The 25535-nt window shown below is 41.2% G+C and overlaps 1 protein-coding gene across 3 annotated transcripts in view; it reads left to right on the forward strand.

Moving 5' to 3' along the window:
- Nucleotides 1–25535, forward strand: part of LOC143122188 (ferroxidase HEPHL1-like) — a 133983-nt gene that overhangs the window by 93299 nt on the left and 15149 nt on the right. Inside the window, exons 17-22 of one of the 3 annotated variants that reach the window (XM_076283040.1) lie at nucleotides 5432–5571; nucleotides 5835–5991; nucleotides 13804–13827; nucleotides 13949–13975; nucleotides 14774–14803; nucleotides 21682–23793. In XM_076283040.1, coding sequence (XP_076139155.1) covers nucleotides 5432–5571; nucleotides 5835–5991; nucleotides 13804–13827; nucleotides 13949–13975; nucleotides 14774–14803; nucleotides 21682–21878 — 575 coding nt within the window. In that variant the 3' untranslated portion in view covers nucleotides 21879–23793. Of the gene's footprint in view, nucleotides 1–5431; nucleotides 5572–5834; nucleotides 5992–9033; nucleotides 11427–13803; nucleotides 13828–13948; nucleotides 13976–14773; nucleotides 14804–21681; nucleotides 23794–25535 lie in introns of those variants that run through there. The other 2 variants (XM_076283042.1, XM_076283041.1) reach the window with 2 other exon arrangements.

Consider the following 25535-nt stretch of genomic DNA (forward strand, 5'->3'; position numbering starts at 1 on the left):
GCCATATTAGGTTAAAATGTGTGAAATGGCAAAGTGAAACATTTTCTTGTCTAAGTTTAATCTCGATAATCGATATATAGCGAAAATGGTACCAATGTAACCTAAAGTAAGCGCCTCTCTTTCTCCCTCCCTCTTAAACACGTCCCTGTTCCATACGTTACAGCCTAGTTAGTAGTAGGCTAACAAGAGTAAGTAGGCCTAGCTAACTGCCAGCAATCAGCATAGAAAAGCAGTTTATTTCACATGTTAGGCTTATGTATAATATGATATAGCATTGACGGTCCTAAACCCTCCTAAAACCCATTGCGCTGTCGCGCTTGTCAAAGTTTGTCAGTGACGTCGTCGGCAGCGTTTGATTGATTGATTAGTTCACTTTTTCAACATTATTGGTTCCCTGGAGATGTGACAGGTAAGTAATAGGTCAGGACAAGTGTAACTTGAACTGTTTGAATATTAGGGCTGTAACGATATACGATTCAAAAACCGAAATCGCGACATTCATATCCACGATACTGTGTCGCGGTGTGAAAAGGCAGAATCGCGACACACCCTTTCTAGTGTTTCACGCAGTGCTTTGCAGCTTACGCGCCGCAAAAGCAACCCACATCTCCTGCTTTACTTATCGGTAGCCTACGTTGTCCAAAAACAAATAAATAAATAATAATTTCATACCTCTCCTTGCTTTCATTGTAGACTATGTGTGCAACTTTACCAAACAGTATTAGTAAACCCCCTCTCCTTGCCCCGCTCTCTCTCGCGCTCCCTCCCTCTCACTCTCCCTCCCTCTCTTGCTCAATGAACACGCGCGACTTAAATAAAACATTCACAATCGTGAAAGCAAGGATGCATAGAAGACGACTAGCTAAATTACTATTAAATCCGCTTAGCATCATTAGCATGCTGCACATATTTGTTTAAAACTCTTGCATCGAAGTTGACTGATCATCTCAATACCAACGTTTCCCAAAAGGGCCTGTCCCAAGGAGAACAAGTATTACCTTGAAACTTAAACACACATGGGGAAACTGATCAGTCCAATCAGTAGACTACGATAGGCTAAGCTAGCCAACTATGCTACTTTGTTTACAATATTTCCAGGCTTCAACCAGACAGCTGAATTAAATTTTTATTTTTGTAATAAAAAATAGTAGGCCTAGGCTATAGGCTAATCTGCATAAAGTGTGCTGTCATAAATATCAGTCATTCAGAAAAATATTTGTATATCAGGATAAAAAATAAGAGATATATTATATTGAAATCCTCTGGTGTTCTAAGGGAGGCTATTAATATGTTATTTAATAAAATTTCTAGCCCACCCCCCCCCCCCCAAAAAAAAAAGAAAATAAAAATCGAGATTCGTATCGAACCGTGGGTCAAAAATTGTGATACAAACCGAATCGTGAGGTTGGTGTATCGTTACAGCCCTATTGAATATATTTTCATGATTTGATGTAGTTTAGGCTACCTAATATTTGAGGCATATTGAAACAATAATAGGCTATTTTATAATAGGTCTACTTGAAATACATTTATTTTTATTCGTATACATTTCATCTTATTCTAAACCGTTCAGATGTAGGCTATGTGGCTTGTTTGTTACAAATAAAATCCAGCAGTTCATAACTAGCCTATTGTAGCTTATTTTAAAATGAAAACATGGGTAAATCATCATGAATTTCAATGATTTGGCTATGACTTGATTTGACTTGCTTGACCCAAGCTATGACTTGACTTGCTTGACCCAAGCTATGACTTGACTTGACTTGCTTGACTGTCACAAAAAATGACTTGGACTTGCTTGAGACTTGAAGGTTAAGATTTGAGACTTGCTTGTGACTTGCACATGTGTGACTTACTCCCACCTCTGTGACAAAGTATATTAAATAAAATATATTTGAAATGGGCTTTTCAAATATGTTTGACTATATGATTAGGCATATAGGCATAAAGGATACTTTTGTATCCCTTTAAAGGTCCATCAAAAATATAAAAATGTAGGCCTACAAAAAAGTAACTTGTTAGGCCTACTTGAGTAATTTATTAACAAAGTACTTTTTTACTTTTACTTGAGTACTGTAATGTGTATTCTGTACAAGTTCAAGAACCATTCTTATGCATTTTCTGAGTCGTTCACCTATATTTTGGGCACAAAATAATTTTGGCTGGTAAAAAAACACTGTGGCAGGTGGATTTCAAAATTCACCTGCCACAGTGGCTGGTGGCCAAAAAAGTTAACTTCAGGCCCTGGTCGGGGATGTCTTGAATTTTCAAAAGGGAGGTATTAAATTTGCATATGGGACCGCCAGCGAGTGAGCGAGTGCAAGAGAGCGAGTGAAATGTCTCCATCCATCCGGTTGTGTATTTAAAAAGCAATTGTATAAGTGACTATATAAGGCTACAGAAGGAAGTGTAGTGGTTGCAGAGTGAAGATGTTTTTCACGGGTGTGGTTAAAGGTGTGAAAACGGTAATAATAGGGGTGTGCACGGGCACTGCCCTCACATTTCGATTAGATTACGATTCAATTCGATTCTACGATGCATTGCGATGCATCAAAATTCTACTGCACACAACAAGGCACATTTTGAGGTCATGAGGCAATACAAGCAGTCAGATATTGAACAACAGATTTTATTGGCTGCTATGTGTGTATTATCACTCTCCTGTATCTTTGACATAAATATCATTAAATAAAATAAAATTGAATGGTACAGGGTATTGGATATGGCATTTTAATAATTTTAATAATTTAAACACATTGTAAAACTTAAAGCCCAAATTTGGAGACATCCATGCATGTTGAAATTTGCTGCAAATTCAAAATTGGATTGTTATGTGTTGAAACAAGGGTTCGTGAAGTATCCCACCGATATGAATGGGTAGGGAGATGGGCGTAGAACCTTCAGTAAAATTTATGATTAAATTGAATTATATTATTTACTTTTCTCATGAACCGTTCACCACAGCAATTAACGGCTAACATCGTTTAAAAGCTGAGAAAAAAACTCTTTCATGTGATGTGATAGGCTACTTGTGATGTCTATGTGATGAGTAGGCTCGTTCACGAGTAGTTCAACTGAGAAGAATGGGTGAATTTGGATGCACTTTCTTTCTTGCCGTGCGCTGTCACTTTCTCCACTGTGTAAAAGACTAAATTAATTTGCGCTGTGAATGCTTATTTTGACAGGCCATAGGCTAAATAAAAATCATTATTAGTCGGACGCAAAGCAGAATATTGAAAGAAGGGGGCACCAAGGCCACAGTGGCCCGTAAACCTCTGATTTTCAAAGGGGCATCACGGCCACCTCAAGGGGCAACGATGGCCATGGCCGTCGTGAAATTCCTACCCTGCACATACTGCACGAAGCCAACTCAGGATGCTAACGATCGACATGGTTCGTGAAGTTAGTTGTATTGCCAACGTGCTTGATTTTAGTGTGGCAGGTTTTACACACCGCGTACGTCTTGTCTAGTTTCCCATTAACTTCGTAGAATCCGAAATGTGCCCAGATGTCCGTTTTCCAAGCTTTGGGTGCGTTTTTAATTACCCGTCTATCGCGCTCATCTCCCTCCATCATCTTGATTCTTTAGTGTTGTTGTTATGCTAGCTAGTGCTGCCGCTTAGCATGTAGCTACAGGCTGCGCATGTCATTACAACGTTGCTCCGGAAATGCCCCCAGAAGTAGTTGAAACTTCACAACTTTATTGTCCACTCAAGGCCAGAAAATAAACAGTGACATAATCGATTATGGCACGTTGCCGCATCGATGCTGAATCGTGCATGCCCCGCATTGCGATGCATCGCCGAATCGATTATTGTTGACACCACTAGGTAATAATATGTACAAATATGCCTGACGTTTTTGTGGTGTAGCCGAGGCCTGAGACATACGCAGATAGCCTACGTGAGCGGTAGAATGAGCGGGAGAAAGAGTTGGTAAGCCAGTTAGCGATAGGGTGGCCATACGTTCGAATTTAGGCCGGACATATGGATTTTAAAAGTCCTGTCCGGCGTCCGGCGCAGCCTCAAGCCGGACGCTCCTCCTTTTTGGAGTTGCGCTGGGCATCTAGAATCTTTGCTCGGACCCAGCATGGTTTCACAAACTATGGACGCGAAGACTGCTCGTCAAATTATGCGCAGTGCTTCTGTCACTCGTCTGATAATTTGCTGCGCAATTTATGAAGGAACCACGGACTGACAGAAAAAGAAAACAAACGTTTTCGCAATCAGGAGAAAATACTGTACATACTTACTGTACATACATACTGTATAACTTAGACTGAAAATATCTGTCTAAGTTATAATACCTATCTGTCAGCAGCTTGCTTGCCAGCCTTTCCCAGTAGGCCTACTTCGCAAAAGTTGTGAAATATAACCGCATATTTTTTTTGAATGTCGTCAACTGGCTACATAAAAAAAAACATGCGTTCATAATACGTGCGTGCTTGAGATGAAACCAGCAGTTTTCAGCAGGATCCGAGGAGGACCTGTCTCTTAAGTCAATGGTTTTACAATGTTTCAGTCAAGCTTTGGTTAGTTTAGATACAACTGGTGTGCAAAATGTAAAGTAGTGGATTAACTTTAATTTGCTGTGCTGCATATGGGACAATAGATGCACATAATAAATTATATAAATATTTAAGAGATAGATAGATAGATAGATAGATAGATAGATAGATAGATAGATACTTTATTGATCCCCAGGGGAAATTCAAGCTTAAAAAAAAAGCTAAGCTTTAAATAGCTTAGTCTAACTTTGAAAAAAATATTGAAGAGAATCCAGTCCAGTGCACATGTCTTTGGCAGGTAGCTATTACAGACACAGGTGAAGAACAGTCAGCCTCAGCCAGTAAGCACAACCAGATATGCACAGCCAGCTTCAAAAGCAAGCAGCCCAGACCCTAAAATTGGGCATTCATAGCTGTGAAGGTAATTCACACATAATTATTTTTCTTTCGCCAAAATATATTTGGTAACTTCTGTAGACATCCAAAATGGGGTGGGGGTTAAATTTTGTAGAAAAAAATAAAACTATTTTAAGTTGTCGTATGTATCTTTTTGCTGTGGTATAGTCTTAATTTTTCCATTTAGATGTCTTGAAAAGGTCTTAAAAGTCTTTAAATTTGCACTTGGAAAATGTGCAGATACCCTGGTGTGTGTGTCTCTCTCTCTCTGTGTGTGAGTGTGCGTGTGTCTCTCTGTGTGTGTGTGTCTCTGTGTGTGCGTGTGTCTCTCTCTCTCTTTCTCTCTGTGTGTGTGTATGTGTGTGTGTGTGTGTGTGTGTGCCATTCCTGCTTATGGATGCGGCTCCTATTCTGGCCTCCAGTGCTTCATCTGCTCTGTACCCCACAAATGTCACCCGCTAAGTGTGTGTGTGTGTGTGTGTGTGTGTGTGTGTGTGTGTGTGTGTGTGTGTGTGTGTGTGTGTGTAGGCATTAATGGACGACTGTACGGTACGCTGTTGGGTTTGGACATGCAGGAGGGCGATAAGACAGACTGGTACCTCCTCGGTCTGGGCAACGAAGTGGACATGCACACTGTACACTTCCACGCTCACACTTTCACCTACAAGGTACACACACACACACACACACACACACACACACACACTCTCACACACACACCCACACACTGTATACTTCCACGCTCACACTTTCACCTAAGGCAAAAACACTCTTCTGAGATAGATGAGACATAAAAATAAAATGTCAATAATCTCATCTCCCTATATTTTGCTCTCTCTCATCTTCTGTTATCATCTCTCCATCTCTCTCCTCTCATCTCTCCATATTTCTCTCCTCCCTTTTTCTCACTCTCTCTCTCTCTCTCTCTCAGGAAGCGCACACACACCGCGCAGATGTCTTTGATCTTTTCCCCGGAACTTTCCAGACGGTGTCATTGACCGCAAAGCATGCTGGGACATGGTTACTGCACTGTCATGTTAGTGACCACATTCATGCTGGCATGGAGACCACCTACACTATACATCCAAGTAGGTACTCACACACACCCACACACACACACACTGGCATGGAGACCACCTACACTATACATCCAAGTAGGTACGCACACACACACACACACACACACACACACACACACACACACACACACTGGCATGGAGACCACCTACACTATACATCCAAGTAGGTACTCACCAGGGGCGTCGCTTGCCATTTAAAACATTCGGGGATAGAGCCCAGAAGTTAGAGTTCTTTTTTGTCCAGGGGTTGGGGGGTTTGTCCCCCGAGAGATTTTGAAAATCGGGCTGATGAACATGCAATTTTAACCTACTTTGAGAATGAAAAGGAAGGCCAATTGTAGTGACTCACGTCACGGCATTCTGAATATTTTGATGTTTAAAGACCGTGTAAGGAGAATGTCTCTTCTGCCAAAGTGCACCACATACAACACCCAAAATATGACATTAAAATAGCCTGTAGAATAAACATCGTTGTGCACCTCTGTCAAGTGCACAGGTGTGAGCGTTCGTCTCGGGATAAACATTTGGACGTCATCACCTTCAATTAATGGGCTATGGGTGCCTTGAAAGCAATGCATTTGTGTTGTGTATCATGAACTTTTGCCCAAAGAAAAAGTTCCATTCTGTCAAAATCAAGCCCAGCATGCATTGCTTGGAAGCCCCCTCAAACGAGGTCGTTTACCATATTTACTGCGCATGTGACCATGATTCAATAGTAATTATCACGATATATTGAAACTGCAGTCTTGTTTATTACCGCTATGTATTTCAAATGATCACTGAAAGTATAATATTGGACACAGTGCGTTTCCACTTCTTGTCCTCCCTGCTCTGCCCTTTTTTTCTAAAGAAACTTCTAATATCCATTTGTCCTTCTGTACACTTATTTCGCTAAGGCTAGTTAGTAGAAGCACGAAACAGCAATGCGCAATAGCGTAGAGGAGAATTGAAATTGCAACATTTTGCAACAAATGATTCTAAACCTGCCCAGGTCACGTCAGATTTCTTGCGCTGCTGTTAATGCACACAATGGACACAAAACACAAAAGTCTCTTCTACGGGGCTATTTATTTCATTCACCATTAGAGTTGTTGTTGTTGTTGTTGTTGTTGACGGCCCATAGATCCGGGGCTATTCCCAGAGAATCCGCTATAGCCCCGAATGCCCAGGTCTAACGACGTGCCTGGTACTCACACACACACACACACACTGGCATGGAGACCACCTACACTATACATCCAAGTAGGTACTCACACACACACACACACACACACACACACACACACACACACACACACACACACTGGCATGGAGACCACCTACACTATACATCCAAGTAGGTACTCACACACACACACACACACACACACACCACCTACACTATACTTTCAAGTAGGTACTCACACACACGCACACACACACACACACACACACACACTGGCATGGAAACCACCTACACTATACATTCAAGTAGGTACTCACACACACGCACATACACACAGATATACACACATATACACATTTGATTATTTTATTTGGAATGACCAATACTAGTTAACAGCATCCAGAGAGAGAGATATAGAGAGAGATAGAGAGAAATAGATATATAGATACTTTATTGATCCCTAAGGGGAAATTCAAGGTCCCAGTAGCTTAAGACATCACACAACATACACAACAACATAGAATGCTAAAATAACAAGTCCACATGACTCATATGGACGATAAAAGATACTAAATCAAAGATCCACATGAATGCACTAAGGGATGTATGAGCATGAGGCGCTTGCAGTGACAGGAATATGGAGCCTATGTATGTTAGAGGTGGCATGAATAAGTAATACAAATGTGTATATATATATATATATATATAGGCTATGTATGTTAGAGGTGGCATGAATAAGTAATACAAATGTGTATATATATATATATATATATAGGCTATGTATGTTAGAGGTGGCATGAATAAGTAATAAAAATGTGTATATATATATATATAGGCTATGTATGTTAGAGGTGGCATGAATAAGTAATAAAAATGTGTATATATATATATATAGGCTATGTATGTTAGAGGTGGTTCGCCTTCTCCAAACATGCAGACTGCCTATGACTGCTGACACAGAAAAAGTATTTGGCTATTTGCTTAGAGGTCTCTTTCCAGCCTCTGATGAGAGTATTTTAGTATTTTCCCAGAAAAACACCGGTCCATGTAAGCAGCAAAGCAACAGCCTGTTTTTAGAAAGTTCAACTCCAGTGTGTGTGTGTGTGGGGGGGGGGGGGGGGGGGGGGGTGTTGGGGGATAAGGGCACTTCTTAGAGCATTTGCATTGGTATTCAGATTTGATAGCCAGTTCATTTTGAACAGTCTTATTTGTGTGTATTGTACTTTTTCCACACACACACACACACACACACACACACACACACACACACACACACACACACACACACACTTGATGGCAGGCTAAACTGAGACTGGTGAAGGGCTTTGTTAAAGTTGTAAAGAAAATTGAGAAGAAATTTAAGAACTTTGTTTTCAAGAATCTCATCTCAAGTTAAATCATAAGAAAGTTAGAGGGGGAAGGTCTGAGAGAGCTGTATTTCTAAATAAATCATGTTCAACACATACACACACATGAGAGAGCTGTTTTTCTAAATAAATCATGTTCAACACATACACACGTCTGATAGAGCGATATTTCTAACGTCTGATAGAGCGGCATTTCTAACGTCTGATAGAGCAGTATTTCTAACGCCAGAGAGCGGTATTTCTAAATAAATCATGCTCAACACATACACACGTCTGATAGAGCGGTATTTCTAAATAGATCATGTTCAACGCATACACACACTTGAACGTCGGGAAAACTCCCCAGTAAGCGTTAAGATAGATAGATAGATACTTTATTGATCCCCAAGGGGAAATTCAAGACTATTAACATTTAATAATTAACACATGGAAGCATGTGAATGTATAGCTGCATTTAGGGTTGTGAATATGGGCCCAATGACATTAACACTTTCCCCTGTTGCCATGGTTTCCTAACAGCTGAGAGAAGCAGATATGGTATCATAGCGGGAGTGGTCGCCATGGTCGCTGTGGTTCTTTTCCTGCTCTGCGGTTCCGTAATAATTAAAAACAGGCATCGCTCGGGCCTTCAGAACACTGCAGAGAGAGGAACTGAGATGGAAGAGTTCAGAGAGACAACACCATAGCCCCCCCACACACACACACACCATAAGAAAAAAGCACCTATAGGACCCAGCCCAGAATAGGACACCTATGTCCTAGGATTCTAACAGACTTCTACCGTTGTACCATTGAGAGCATACTCACTAACTGCATCTCTGTATGGTACGGCAACTGCAACGCTGCTTGATCGCAAGGCACTACAAAGAGTAGTGAAATCTTCCCAAAGGACTATTGGCTTCCAACCCCCCTCCATCCACAACACATATCATAAATGCTGTACAAACAAAGCCAAATCCATTGCCAAGGACGCCACCCACCCACACCATGGTCTTTTCAGTCGACTCCCGTCTGGCAGGCGATACAGGAGCCTGCACTCCCGCACCAGCAGACTCAGGCTCAGCTTCTTCCCAGAGACTGTAGCACTGCTGAACAAAACTACACCAGCAGGCTCAGCTTCTCTCCAGAGACTGTAACACTGCTGAACAAAACTACACCTCCTGTCTAGGATTCACATTTTAGCTGTTACTACTGTAGTTTACTTATATATATATTATATTCCATAGCCTGCCCATAAACCTGTGCAATATACTGTATATGGGCATTTCATATGTAATTCTGAACAATTACGGTAATGCTGTTATTTATCATATGTAATTCTGAACAATTGAATTCATGTTTTAATTTATCATATGTAATTCTGAACATTATGAGCAATTTGTTGGTGCTGTTATTGTTATTTAAAAGGGCTTGGTATTGGTGTGTAGTTGGTGTGTAGTTGGTGTATATATGTGTGTGTGTGTGTGTGTCTATAATGGTTGTTTCTATTCACTGTCTCATACTCTCACACACACACACCACATTACACTTCTTTGTAAACATGATATTTATAAACATGATAATAATGATTAAAATGATGAATATTAATATAACTTCAGACGCATGTTACAGTCAAAACATATTTGTTGTTTATGGCTTTTTTATTTCTCTATTTTAATACAAATAATGACATAATGCCATCGTTTTACCATTCACAATGTTTCTTAGACATAATGCTATCCATTTACTATTGACGATGTTTCTTATGGCGGCCTTATATTGTACGATTTTGGTCTGTTTTCACAGTCAGCGACAAAATTTCCAAAGTCGGACAAAAATCATGGATGTTGTACTGGAATCGCGGTGCGCACCCGTCAACTAGATCATTTAGTGTATAGTGCCAATCTTAGTGATTTTAAGTCAGTTGGAGTCAGTCTTTTTCTAGTATTGCGTTTACGACAATATCAAACGTGTTTCATATTATCGCAAGTCTTTTTAGTTGTGGCTCATGCAAATAGTGACGTGAACAATATAAAAAACAATTGTGACCTCTCTCCAACACCAAACAGGAAGGGGCAAAGTAGGTGACAGCTGTAGTCTATATGATTATTTGTTATTTCATTTCTTATAAATTATTAGTCGGCTATTCCACGTGACACTATATCTGTTAGGGATGTCACACATGAAACAATGTTGCAGAAACACGAAAAAATTACTTTGATATGAGTAGGCTATCATATGAGTTCCTGTTGATATGCACAATGGACATAATTTAAAGGAATCTAGTAGCAGTCTTGTAAATAGTGACCCTGCATAATCCCTAGTTGTTGCAAAATCATACTCTGTGACTCAACAACTCTTATCACTTGTCTTTAGATGTGAGAGGGTCTAAGACTAGTCTTTCAAAAATCTTTTCCAAATCTTTGCAAAGTCTTTCAGTGTAAGGAGGGCATTAGACATAATGCCATCATTTTACCATTGAGAATGTTTCTTAGACATAATGCCATCCTTTTACCATTGACAATGTTTCTAATGACATCATGACATCCTTTTACCATTGACAAAGTTTTGTTACGGCCAACTCGTGAACAGATCGCAACATAAAGGGAGACAACAACAGGTTCAAATTAAACCATTTATTAAGATCGATTAATACAACAGGTTCAAATTAAACCATTTATTAAGATCGATTAATACCAACATTGGCATTTATTAAGATCGATTAATACCAACATTAGCATTTATACCAACATTAGCATTTATTTAGATCGATTAATACCAACATTAGCATTTATTAAGATCGATTAATACCAACATTAGCAAACTAAACTAATAGAGGAAATGAGTGTTGGAAGTGTGTGTGTGTGTGTGTGTGCGTGAATGCAAATGGTGTATCATTATTAGCATGTAAGATGAATAAATGGAAGCCATCATTTTCCTGTTGATAATGTTTCTAATGACATCATGACATCCTTTTTACTGTTGATAATGTTTTTAATTACATCATGACATAGTGACATCCTTTTCCCATTGACAATGTTTCTAATGACATCATAAAATAGTGACATCTTTTTCCCATTGACAATGTTTCTAATGACATCATGACATAATGCCATCCTTTTCCCATTGATAATGTTTCTAATGACATCATGACATCTTTTTCCTGTTGATAATGTTTCTAATGACATCATGACATAGTGACATCCTTTTCCCATTGACAATGTATGTAATGACATCCTTTCCCTGTTGATAATGTTTCGAATGACATCATGACATCCTTTTCCTGTTGAAAATGTTTCTAATGACATCATGACATCCTTTTCCTGTTGATAATGTTTCTAATGACATCATGACATCCTTTTCCTGTCGATAACATTGGAATATCACCCCACATGCTGCCAAGCTAAACAGCCAATCTCACAGATGGTTCCAATACACCATAAAGGGCTTCTCTCTTTCACACACACACACTCAGATTCACAAACACACATGCGCACGCACACACACACATTCACACACACACACAACGACACACACACACACACCAGGGATGGAAATTAGCACCCGCTACCAGCCAAATGCGGGTGAATTTGGTCAACTTAGTTAGCATACCACAAATATACAGTCAGATACGGTGGAATTGTTATAGGCCCTGACGGTTAAAAATAAGAAAGTGTCTCTTAGGGATCATGTAAGGTTATCAGTAGCCTATAAGTGTAAATGGCGCTGATTTGAAGTGACCTATAATAACTACCAGTGAGCCACAGCAATGGGTAGCACAACGCAGCACTTCACTTTTTGACACAACAATAGGCACACAAAGTGCGTCCAAATTCACCCATTCTTCTCTATTGAACTACTCAAGAAGTACTCATCACACGTATCACATGAAAGAGCCTTTTCTCTGCTTTTAAACGGCGCTAGTTAGCTGCTATTTGCTGTGATAAATGGTTCACGAGAAAAATAGCAAATTAAAATTGAATTATTCTCTGCACCCATCTCCACATCCATTCGTCTCGGTGGAATATCTTACAAACTCTTCTTCACGCAACACATATCAAACCATATATCAGAATAAACAGCAGACCTTACCGAACACAAAGGTGTAATGCATTCCCCTGTATAATTAGCCGTTCCAGAGTGATCCGGTTTTGAAATAAATTGTAGCAAATTTCAACATGGTCTCTTTGGGCTTTAAACGGAGCTGTGCTTACATCGCCCAGAAATCTGTAAATATTACAACGGAGCTGTGCTTACATCGCCCAGACATCTGTAAATATTAAAATCAGAAAATATATCATGGTTAAGAGTTTGTCAATGTAGCCTTAATGATTTATTTTCACAAAATACTAAGCGTGCATGTATTTAAGTTTCTTAAAACTGAACTGTGCTTAAATTGGTCAATGCATGATTTCATAACAGGCCAAATAGAAAATAAATGTTACATATAGCCTAGATATCTGTAAATCAAATAAAGTCAGATGATGTAGGCTACACAGTATAGTTAGATCAGGTTGGATAAGTATATATTATCAGTATATATATCACAATAATGTATCACAATAATGGCGATAACCGTGATCATTTTGGTTACTATAATCATGATATCACATTTTATACACACATTATCACCCGGAGAGAAGAAATACTCTTTTCTGATTGGCTGGCGGGTGGCCTTTAATTCTGAATAACAGGATACCGTTCCATATCAATGCTTATGAATGGTAACTATAACAACCATAGTAGGACGACGGTTGCAGCGCTCTAGAATCTTTTGGTTGCAGGCTTCCCAACAATGGAATCAACTGTAAACAAGCTAACTGTCCATGCTAAAGTTGTACAACAAGCTGAACTAGTGAGCTTCTTTTTAAACAGAACCGCGTGTTTACAGTGTTTACAGTGGCAACCGGGTGATAAGCGGGATAACGGCCTTCGAGGTGTGTCCAGTTATACGGAATTAATGGATTTGGGCGGAGGCAACTCCCCTCCGCTGCGCGTCGGGGAGTTTTTGCCCCTCGCACTCGTCCATTAATTCCGTATAACAGGACACCTCGGCGGCCGTTATCCCTTACGTATATTACACACACACACACACACCGTGATCATCTAGGTTACTATAATCATGATATCACATTTTATACCGTATCTCTAGTGGCTGGTGAAAAAGTTGTGTAGATTTTGGAATCCACCAGCCACAGTGGAAGGTGGACAAAATATTTCATATACACACACACACACACACACAGACCACACACACAAACACACACACCATAAAAACATGTGTGTAGTGACTATCTGTTTGGTTTACAGGAAAGACAACGGCACCTGGAACAGGTGAGGCATCTTACTGCAATACACACACACACACACACACACACTCTCTCACATAGACACACACACACACACACACACACCATAAATACATGTGTGTAGTGACTCTCTGTTTGGTTTACAGGAAAGACCACGTTGGCCCCTGGAACAGGTGAGGCATCTTACTGCAATACATACAGTATATTACACACACAGACACACACACACATTCTCTCACACACACACACACACATTCTCTCACACACACACACACACATTCTCTCACACACACACACACACATTCTCCCACACACACACACACACATTCTCCCACACACACACAGACACACACACACCGACAAACACACACATTCTCCCACACACACACACACACATTCTCTCACACACACACACACACATTCTCCCACACACACACAGACACACACACACCGACAAACACACACAGACACACACACACCGACAGACAGACACACACACACACACATTTTAATTCTTTATTTGAATTGACAAGTAGTATCATGACAATATCCAAATTCCAACTGCAGCAGAAGTTAACTGACTTTACATTTGAACACACACACACAGCCGTGGGCAGCCATGGCCTACTGGTTAGCGCTTCGAACTTGTAACCGGAGGGTTGCCAGTTTGAACCCCGACCAGTAGGCACGGCTGAAGTGCCCTTATACAAGGCACCTAACCCCTCACTGCTCCCCGAGCGCCGCTGTTGTAGCAGGCAGCTCACTGCGCCGGGATTAGTGTGTGCTTCACCTCACTGTGTGTTCACTAATTCACGGATTGGGATAAATGCAGAGGCCAAATTTCCCTCACGGGATCAAAAGAGTATACATACATACTCATACTTATTCACACACTCACACACACACACATAGTCACTCACACCATAAAGAGTCACATGCAATGGTGTTAAAATGACTCCCTTTGGTTTCAGGAGACAACGAACGACAAAGCAACAGTGCAGGTGAGACATTTTCCTGAAACACACACACACACCCATGCACACTAGGGCTGTCAACGAATATTAAAAATTCGAATATATATTCGAATAGTTTTAAAAAACAGAATTTCGAAGGTGAAGATTAATATTCGAATGTGGAAAAACACGCCCGGTAGCAAAGGCGCGGCTGTCTGCTTTGCGAATGGACGCGCTGCCTGAGGGGACAGGTCACAGGAGTCGCACAGCGCCACTGCTGAAAGTCAAAAAAGTTGACTTACATGGAAGATGGAAGAAAGTGCAGAGCCCAACTCGACCGCAGCAGAGAAAGTGATTTTAACCCCCAAAAATCTAAAAAGCCATGTCTGGAAGTACTTTGGATTTTGATTGGTAGAAGGTAAAATTGTGGAGCCGCGAGATAAAGTAGTATGCAAGCTATGTGAGATACAGTTAGCATAGCATTCGACCGCTAGCAACCCAAATGAGCAAGCTATGTGAGATACAGTTAGCATAGCATTTGACCGCTAGCAACCCAAATGAGCAAGCTATGTGAGATACAGTTAGCATACCATTCGACCACTAGCAACCCAGATGAGCATAATGAGTGGAGCTCCAGCTATGTGAGATACAGTTAGCATACCATTCCACCACTAGCAACCCAAATGAGCACCCAAATGAGCATGGCATAATGAGTGGAGATAAAGTAGTATGCAAGCTATGTGAGATAAAGTTCCCATACCATTCGACCACTAGCAACCCAAATGAGCAAGCTATGTGAGATACAGTTAGCATACCATTCGACCACTAGCAACCCAAATGAGCATAGCATAATGTGTGGAAAGCTATGTGAGATACAGTTAGCATACCATTCGACCACTAGCAACCCAAATGAGCATACCATTCAACCACTAGCAACCCAAATGAGCATAGCATAATGTGTGGAAAGCTATGTGAGATACAGTTAGCATACCATTCGACCACTAGCAACCCAGATGAGCATACCATTCGACCACTAGCAACCCAAATGAGCAAGCTATGTGAGATACAGTTCCCATACCATTCGACCACTAGCAACCCAGATGAGCAAGCTATGTGAGATACAGTTACCATACGACCACTAGCAACCCAAATGAGCAGAGTGAGCATGGCATAATGTGTGGAACTTCAGCTAAACAGCCACGTCTTGACACTTATTTTGCACCGCCCGCCAACACGACAAGAGGCCATTACGCAGAAATTAATTTCGTCTGTTTGTAAGGACATGCAGGGTGCGATATCCGGAAAAAAACAGCCGGTGGGGGGGGGGGGGGGGGGGGGTTGAATACGTTTGTAAATCCCCCTGAATGAACGAGTCATAGTAATTTCATGGCTAACAATAGCCTATATTATTTTTGCACCTTTGTAACATTTACCTTTAGTTTAGGCCTACCGTTGTGTAAACAGCGAGTGTGCTCTTTCGGTATGATAATCAGCTCCTCTAATGCTTAAGGTACTTCAATTTACCTTTTCTCGCCTCTGAAATTACTCCTCCCTGTGCTGCCTCCATCCTTTCTGTTATTGTTGTGTAAAAAAACGTTGTATATATGATGCCATTGAAGTCTTGAGTTAGTGAATTGGCCATTCTTTCACTTTGGAATAGCTGCGTACGTGCATTCTCTCTCCTGCACATTGCCGTTTTTAACCGGTATGCGCAGAGAGCGTGAGGATGCGGGCAAGAGGGAGAAAGAGTGCGTGCGAGTGAGCGAGCGAGAGTGAGGTCTGCGGTCTTAGCCATTAGTTGATTTACTTTTTTTTGTGTAGGTAATACCGATGTTGTCAAATATGTTTAAACTTAAAGGAACCATATGTAAGATTGTGGCCAACACTGGTACTGCAATCACTTTCAAATTACTGTAGAGCGGTGTATCCCCTCCCCCCTGACTCGAGGTCGCCAACCCGGATGCCGAAACACTACTGACTTTGTGATTAGTAGATAGGTAGAGGGTGGCGCATCAGGCCAAAACACAACATGACATGACAAAACACAACATCAACATCAGTTGAGGGCTGCAACTTCGCTTTTTAAATGACAATAGCCTGGCCGGACTACTGTTGTCAGTGATATAAGTATTTGAAATGAACATGATTTCTTAACCCTCTAACCGCCCATGTCGCAATATTGCGACAAGCGTCATTACTGAATAAAACAGACGATAGACGCGAGTACAGTGTAAAATCTCATTTGTACTCTTGATCACTAGTTGGCAGACACCCAGAGCTTTGATTCAAGCTCAAACTTTTTTTACAAAGTTTTCAGGAAGCTCGCTTAAAAACACGCGAGAAACACACGAAGAAGACATGCATTTCCTCCATAACGCGGAAGCGATGCGGGCCATAGTTTTGCACAAATTGAAGCAGAAATACACCAAATGTTGAAAAAAAAATTCACGTGTGATGAAGTCTTGGATCTGTTATTCTGATTCTGAAGGAGAATATCTGCCTTTTGGAGAACATGATGGTCACAGAGTGTCTGTGAATGGAGGTGCGTCTTTTTCGACAGTGTCCACTAAGCATACCATGCTTATTTCGACCCTCTGCCCAACATAGCTGGAGGTGCCACTGACAATAGTGATGATAGTGTCCGTAATGGACGTGGTATAAACAGCAGGGGTTGTAAAAATAGGGCTCTGAAGAACTTCAAAGTCACCCGCGATATGGAACTGATTTGACCAGGCTACTTTATTGTATAGTAGCATAGGGTTTGTGATTATAGTAATAGTTTACTATTGTTGGTTTACATGTGACTGTTTTCCTGTTCATTTGTTATGTCGGTGAAATGACAAAAAAAGAAAGTAAAACTGCTCAAATATGTTCAACATCTAGTATTTACTGAAATGTGCATAATTCACGGTGGTTGCCATCCAGTGACGTCATAATATGCAAATTAGATGAGTAAACTTACCCCCTTCATAAACCTCTGGTCATACTCAATGATTTTCACATTTACAGTAGGACTTTATCTCTGACCACTTGCAAGCCATGGCCTTTTGAAATTTTGATGTAAAAATCCAATTTATATTTTTTAAACCCTGGCGGCTAAAGGGTTAATGTCTAGCAGGGCTTTGAACCGATTTTTTTTCCCAATCGGTTCGTTCCGAACAGAAACGGAATTATAACGTTTCCGGTTAGGAGTTCCACCAATAAATTGACGTTCCCGAACCGGTTAGAACAAAAAAATACTGTTCCCGGAACGGTTAATTTCGTTCCTGTCAGCTGTTTAATGCTATAGAATTATGTCACATCTTTCTCATCCAGCTTAAACCAAATGTAATAATATTACAACCATTATTACATAATAATAATTATATTATTAATAATAATAATAATTAAATAGGCCTACAATTATTTCAAATGTGTAGTTTATTGTTAAAAGAGAAAATTTCCACACAAACGTAACGACATTATTAAGACACATGGTTATGTCACTCGGGCAACAACAAATTGCAACTGTCGTCGGGGGAAAGGCCATCCAGTAGGCCTAATCAGGGGCGCCTGCAGGAATTAATGCTATGGTACACACACCCATCACTCGTCTGGCTTCAGCGCAGTCTAACGTTCTGACAAGCACACCAATATCCTACCTTGCCCATCTGGAATAACTCCTAGCTTTGCTGCCTCCATCCTTTCTGTTTTCGTTGTTTAAACTTGTGATATCCATGATGAGTATTGAGTTAGTGAATTAGCTCAACACTGTGTGCTGATAACCATATATAGATAGCCGAGTAAAAGAAAACAACAAGTAGCCTATTGCGTGTCTGCGTGCGTATTCTCTCTCCTGCTCAAACAAAATGCGTGCACGTTAATTTTGATAACGTGTTCACTAACTTTACTTAATAGATGGTAAATAGCCCAATGGCATTCAGCTAAAGGGATACTGTGCATATTTGGGAAGGTATGGTAGGCCAATTTGGTGTGAATACACACACACAAGGGAAATGTTCTGTTGTTGAGTAGCTTGATGGTACGCACAGTGCGTAGGCTACGGACGTACACCTGCAGGCCCGCCTGGGCCTAATGTTCGCTAGTCCATTATTAACGTGGAGTCGACAAATATAGCTATTGATATTGTGTTTGGAATGAGCGTTTTAATTAACGATGGATCGTAATTCACCTCTTATTTAAGATGTGGAGTGGAGACTTTGTAATCCATCGCTCTCTCTCCATTCAGTCAGCGAATGTCTGATGTGATGTCACACAGGAAGTGAACCTCAGCCGTCATGGTAACGTGCGCAGGAAAATAATGACTTTTTTTTTTTTTTTTAGTTAATTAGGCAACGAAAACTTTGAGGAACGAAATAAAAACGGTATTAACCGGTTACCATTATTTTAAATAAGTGTTCCTGTTCCAGAACATAAAAAATAATAACGTTTCCGGTTTCGTTTCTGTTCCCTGTAAAATACAAAAAGTTCCCGGTTTTCGTTTTCGTTCCTTGAACCGGTTCAAAGCCCTGATGTCTAGTGATATATCAGGGCCAGTTTATGAATAATTGAAATACATTTTTTACATACGGTTCCTTTAAATAAATATTTCTCTTTGTATTAATTTGTCCTGCTATTGACGTAATGTGCGTCATTGACAAAATGCGGAACCAGATGTTCGAATAGTTCGAATATATGTGTTTTTTTAGAGGGAATATTCGAACGTCATTTTTGAGCAATTTTGACAGCCCTAACACACCCACAAAATCTCTCTCTCTCACACACACACACTACAGTGAGTGGGAGACTAACAAGCCCCAAACTGCAACCACACAACTACTGTGTGGTTGCAGTTTGGGGGGGGGGGGGTCTAGGAGTGATTTGTCAACTGGGTTTAACTTCTCTGCGGATGTAATAGGACGTATAGCCTTATATCCCTCCCTGTTTATTATATAAATGTGCTGGTGGTATACTTGTACTATTTTAGTACTTCTTTGGACTAAATTGGCCCACTTTCAGTTTATGGGCCCTATTATGACAGAGCGCATGGTCACTAGCGAATAGTTTAAACAAATTTCGGAGTTTAGTTATGAAACGTCCGGCGCAAGAAGGTGGGCCTTATGTTTCTTAATCAGTCATGGGTGTGTTTTGGGCGTAACATCATTTAAACCAATGAGAATGACATCTGTCATTCCCTTTAAAGGACAATTCCGGGGCAAAATGAACCTAGGGGTTAATAACACATTTGTACTGAGTTTGACCTTTCGCTGTTTGTTTTCATGCTAGTCGAACGTGACCAGTTTTATTGCAAACCGCTAATTAGCGTTTAACGCTAGCCTTCGGGGCAGACGTACAGTAAAAAGTAATCGTTATTTCTATACCACTAACAAGGCTTAAAATAGCACCACACTTACACGGTAGCATAATGAGGGTCTCTACATGTAAACCAAAGCATTGAGAACTTGAGAAACTGTACAGGCAGTTTATTAAAAAGAAACACATTACCGTAGCATATGCCTGTATGAGCATTCAAGTAGGTGGGAGCAGAACCGGAGGCTACTTTGTAGGCAAGCGTTAGAGACTTGAATTTGATGCGGGCAGTCATAGGTAGCCAGTGTAGCTGGATGAGCAGCGGGGTAACATGTGCCCTTTCGGGTTTGTTGAAGACCAGGCACGCCACCGCTTTCTGGATCATTTGAAGGGGTTTCACTGTGCAGGCTGGAAGACCTGTCAGGAGGGCGTTACAGTAGTCAAGTCGGGAGATGACTATTGCCTGTACCAGGAGTTTGGTAGCATCTTAAGTCAAGTACGTCGTGATTTTCCGTATGTTGTAAGGTATGAAATGGCACGACCGGGCGACATGATCGGAGAAGGTTAGTTGGTTGTCGAGAATGAGTCCTAAATTTCTTGCAGCCCTGGTGGGTGCAACAGACAGGGAGTCAATTTTGCTGTTGATGTCATGATTTATCGTAGGTTTAGCTGGGAGGACCAGTTTTTGAGAGGTTTAGCTGGAGATGATGTGCCGTCATTCATGTAAAAATGTCTGAGAGGCAGTCCGAGATCCGTGCCGAGACCAGGGGGTCTTCAGGTGGAAAGGACAGATAGAGCTGTGTGTCGTCTGCATAGCAGTGGTATGAGAAGCCATGCGAACGGATAATCTGTCCCAAGGAGGTGGTGTAGATAGCAAAGAGAAGGGGGCCCAGCACTGAGCCCTGGGGGACCCCTGTGGTGAGATAGTAATAATAATAATAATAATAAGCTTTATTTGTATAGCACCTTTCATACACAGAATGCAGCTCAAAGTGCTTTACATTTGAAGCATGTAACAAATGAGGTGCGGACAGCTGTCCAAGCCATGATATGTAAACAAGCGTCCTGTGATCGTCCTGTCCTGTGTTCTCAATGGTCGAGTTCATGTGTAGAGACACTGATGATACTTCGATCAAAGTTTCATGCTGTGTTGAGCCTATAGAAGTAGTATACGTTAAGTATTTCTAAGGTGTAAAAGCAGTCATGTTTAGGTGTACTCAAACTGAACTTATAGGTGTTCTGTTAGTGTACTAATGGTAAATAGACTGCATTTATATAGCGCTTTTCCACTCCTCCGAGCACTCAAAGCACTTTACACACTCTCAGATAATAGCGTTAGCAAGTTTTCCACTCTTCCGAGCACTCAAAGCACTTTACATACTCTCAGATAATAGCGTTAGCAAAATAGCTAGCTACCCTCCACTACCAGATAACAGTGTTAGCAACTTAACATTACCCGCCACTGCCAGATGACAATGGTGACTGATTGTTGACCGGTCAGTCTCGCTTCAACGCATACACCACTGAACGTCGGGAAAACCCACCAGCAACGCACGGAAGTATGTGAATGTACCATTAGGGTTGTGAATATGGGCCCAGAGACATTAACACTTACCTCTGTTGCCATGGTTTCCTAGCTGCAGAGGGAAGCAGAACTGGTGTCATAGCGGGAGTGGTCGTGGTTCTGGTTCTGCTCTGCGGTGCCGTCATACTTGCCGTATACTGTCGTCGGGTTCATCAAAGAACTGCACCCCCACCTGCATTGGAATTGTCCGAGTTGGAAAAATTACAAGCAGCCTCAACCGACCCCCCCCTCCCCACACACACACATTAACATGAACATTAACACACACAGGGCCAGATGTACGTACATTTGCGAACGTAACGTTATCAGCGCCATGGACAAACCGCAGATTGCGAACGCTGACAGACCCAAGTTTCCGTTGTATTTATCAATCGTTCAATCCTTGGTGTAAACTGCGCCTTTCTCTGCCTCTCTCCGCCCATAAACGCAATTTACGAACATCCACAACTGAATGGCAGAGCCTACAAGCGCAGTTGAATGAAGTTAACTGATGACAACATTAAAAAGAATCAAACGTTTAGCGATCATGAAATAATACCATAGATGATAAGATGTCAACAGCAGGGAGATAATGAAGATCAGTAGTTCTACTCAAACTACTTGTGAACGTAGGCTATGGAAGATCAAATCTAGCAAGTAAGAAAGTTTAAGTGAATGACGTGAAAGTAAGACATTCGAAAGGCCAACGAAAGTTAATGTTGCTTTTGATAGTAGCCTACAAAGACTTGCAAAACTGGTGCTCTAAATAGCGATTCTGTTGTCTTTGAAAGGTTCTCTTATTGAAGCATTGAACTTCAATTTGGATTAACACCTGCTTTTACAAGGCGCAAGTATTTAGGCGCAGAATAGACGTGCGCTTTCAGGAGCAGTCTTTGTACATACCGCGGAATACATAATTAGGCGCTCTTTACTCTTCCCCTCCCATCTTTTTACGCTAAACTCCCACTTTCCCCTGGATCCTCCCATGAATGCATATGCATGACATGACAATCGCAATCTGCCACTTTCAGCTCCCGACAGGCAGTTTGCGCTTTTACATCATTGCGGCCTGTTTGTAAATACCTCGCAATGATTTTACACGCACATTGCGAAACAAATACGCCTGAAGTGGGCGCAAAAGCGTTAGTACATCTGGCCCACAGTCTCAAATCAACCCCCAACCCCCCATACTCTCACATACACACACACACCATAGTTTCATATGAAGACACACCCCACACCATAGTCTCATATCAACATTAACACACACACACCATAGCCTCATATCACCCCACACACACACACACATTAACATGAACATTAACACACACACACCATAGCCTCATATCACCCCACACACACACACACACATTAACATGAACATTAACACACACACACCATAGCCTCATATCACCCCACACACACACACACACATTAACATGAACATTAACACACACACACCATAACCTCATATCACCCCACACACACACACACACACACACATTAACATGAACATTAACACACACACACCATAGCCTCATATCACCCCCCACACACACACACACATTAACATGAACATTAACACACACACACCATAGTCTCATATCACCCCACACACACACACACACACACACACATTAACATGAACATTAACACACACACACCATAGTCTCAAATCATCCCCCAACCCCCCATACTCATACACATACATACACACACACACACACACCATAGTTTCATATGAAGACACACCCCACACCATAGTCTCATATCCACATTAACACACACACACACCATAGCCTCATATCACCCCCCACGCACACACACGCACACCACAATCTCACATTATCAAACACACACACACACCATAGTCTCATATAATACACCCCCCCCACACACACACACACACCCTAGTCTAATATCACCACCCCCCCCACACACACACACACACACACACACACCATAGTCTCATATAATACACCCCCCACACACACACACACACACCCTAGTCTCATATCACCCCCCCCCACACACACACACACACACACACACACACACCATAGTCTCATATAATACACCCCCCACACACACACACACACACCATAGTCTCATATAATACACCCCCCCCCACACACACACACACCCTAGTCTCATATAATACACCCCCCCCCCACACACACACACACACCATAGTCTCATATCACCCCCCCCCCCCACACACACACACACACACACACCATAGTCTCATATAATACACCCCCCACACACACACACACACACCATAGTCTCATATAATACACCCCCCCCCCCCCCCACACACCCTAGTCTCATATAATACACCCCCCCCCCCACACACACACACACACACACACACCCTAGTCTCATATAATACACCCCCCCCCCCACACACACACACACACCCTAGTCTCATATAATACACCCCCCCCACACACACACACACACACACACACCCTAGTCTCATATAATACACCCCCCCCCCCCCACACACACACACACCCTAGTCTCATATCACCCCCCCCACACACACACACACACACACACACCCTAGTCTCATATCAACGCCTGACAGACATGATCACGCGTGCCGTCTACTGTTGTGTTTATTCACTGATTGTTTTTGTTAAAGTGTAACTCCAGAGTACAAACAACTAAACAACCTAGGGTCTATTTACGGCAGTCTATTACTTTTCATTGAGAGCAACATTTGCTTTGTCCAGATACAGGCCTTGTTAAAACCTCACTGTACACTTTCAAAGTTTACAATACTGTTTGTCTGTAGAGAACCTCACCACACTACCACAGAAGCGTCATTATATTTTGAGCAGTGTCAGTGGTATGAAATAGTGTCAGTGGTGTAATAGTGTCAGTGGTATAAAATAGTGTCAGTGGTGTAATAGTGTCAGTGGTGTACTAGTGTCAGTGGTATTTGTACTCTAGAGTTACACTTTAAGGTAATAACAGCTGCTCACAAATCACTGCATGTGCTGTTGTTGTTTATGAGTTATAATTGTTTGTTTTATGTATTGTGCTGTTGTTTGTTATGAGTTTTAAGTGTTTGTTTTGTGCATTGTACATCGGTGATGTTTTGTGTGTTGTTTTGTGCATTGTTCTGTGCATTTTGTATGTTGATAATGTATGGACATTGTTCTGTGCATTTTGTATGTTGATAATGTATGGACATTGTTCTGTGCATTTTGTATGTTGATAATGTATGGACATTGATTGCAGGTTGTTTTGTTTATTACGAGTCACTGTTTGATTTGTGTATTATATAGTGGCAAGAAAAAGTTCAATGCAAATCAAACCAGCTAATAGGCTAACTGAAATAACACCATGCCAATCTATAGGTATGGTGAAGGGTATGTGATGTGGGGCTATTTTAATTCCAAAGGCCAAGGGAACTTTCAGGATGCAAAGTATCCTGGATCCATGAAATAACTGGCCTTTAAAAATAAAAATCTGCCCGTCTCTATGGGGAAATCTGCCTCCTGTATTTAAAGAAGAACATTTATTTATTTACGATACATTATTCATTCACAAAGAAAACTGTTGTTCTTAAAGGTTGGATTTTTCCTCATTTTTTTTTAAGATCGATTTCCAAAAGAAGATTTTTTTAGTCCTCTTTTTAGTCAACTTTAGCGTTTTCTTACCACTGTATGTGGTCATTGATTCAATATTGTTTTGTATATTATGTGTTTTCTTGATTCTATGTTGTCTTGTGTGTTATTGATTAGGGCTGTGACAATTGCTATTTCCATTAAAAAAGTCCTTATATATGGCTGTAGAGTTGGGAACAGGACTTTTTATCATAAGTAACATGTGCTGAATCCAACCAGCCCTGTTCCCAAGCAGAATTCTGAGTTTTTGACCATCTAATTAACATAAACAAAATGGCTGCCAAAATGG

The sequence above is a fragment of the Alosa pseudoharengus genome, unplaced genomic scaffold, assembly GCF_046254945.1.
Source record: "Alosa pseudoharengus isolate Yale_2024_CS ecotype anadromous, Long Island Sound unplaced genomic scaffold, YU_APseudo_1.1 YU_APseudo_1.1_scf_13, whole genome shotgun sequence".
In the NCBI taxonomy this organism is placed as follows: domain Eukaryota; kingdom Metazoa; phylum Chordata; class Actinopteri; order Clupeiformes; family Clupeidae; genus Alosa; species Alosa pseudoharengus.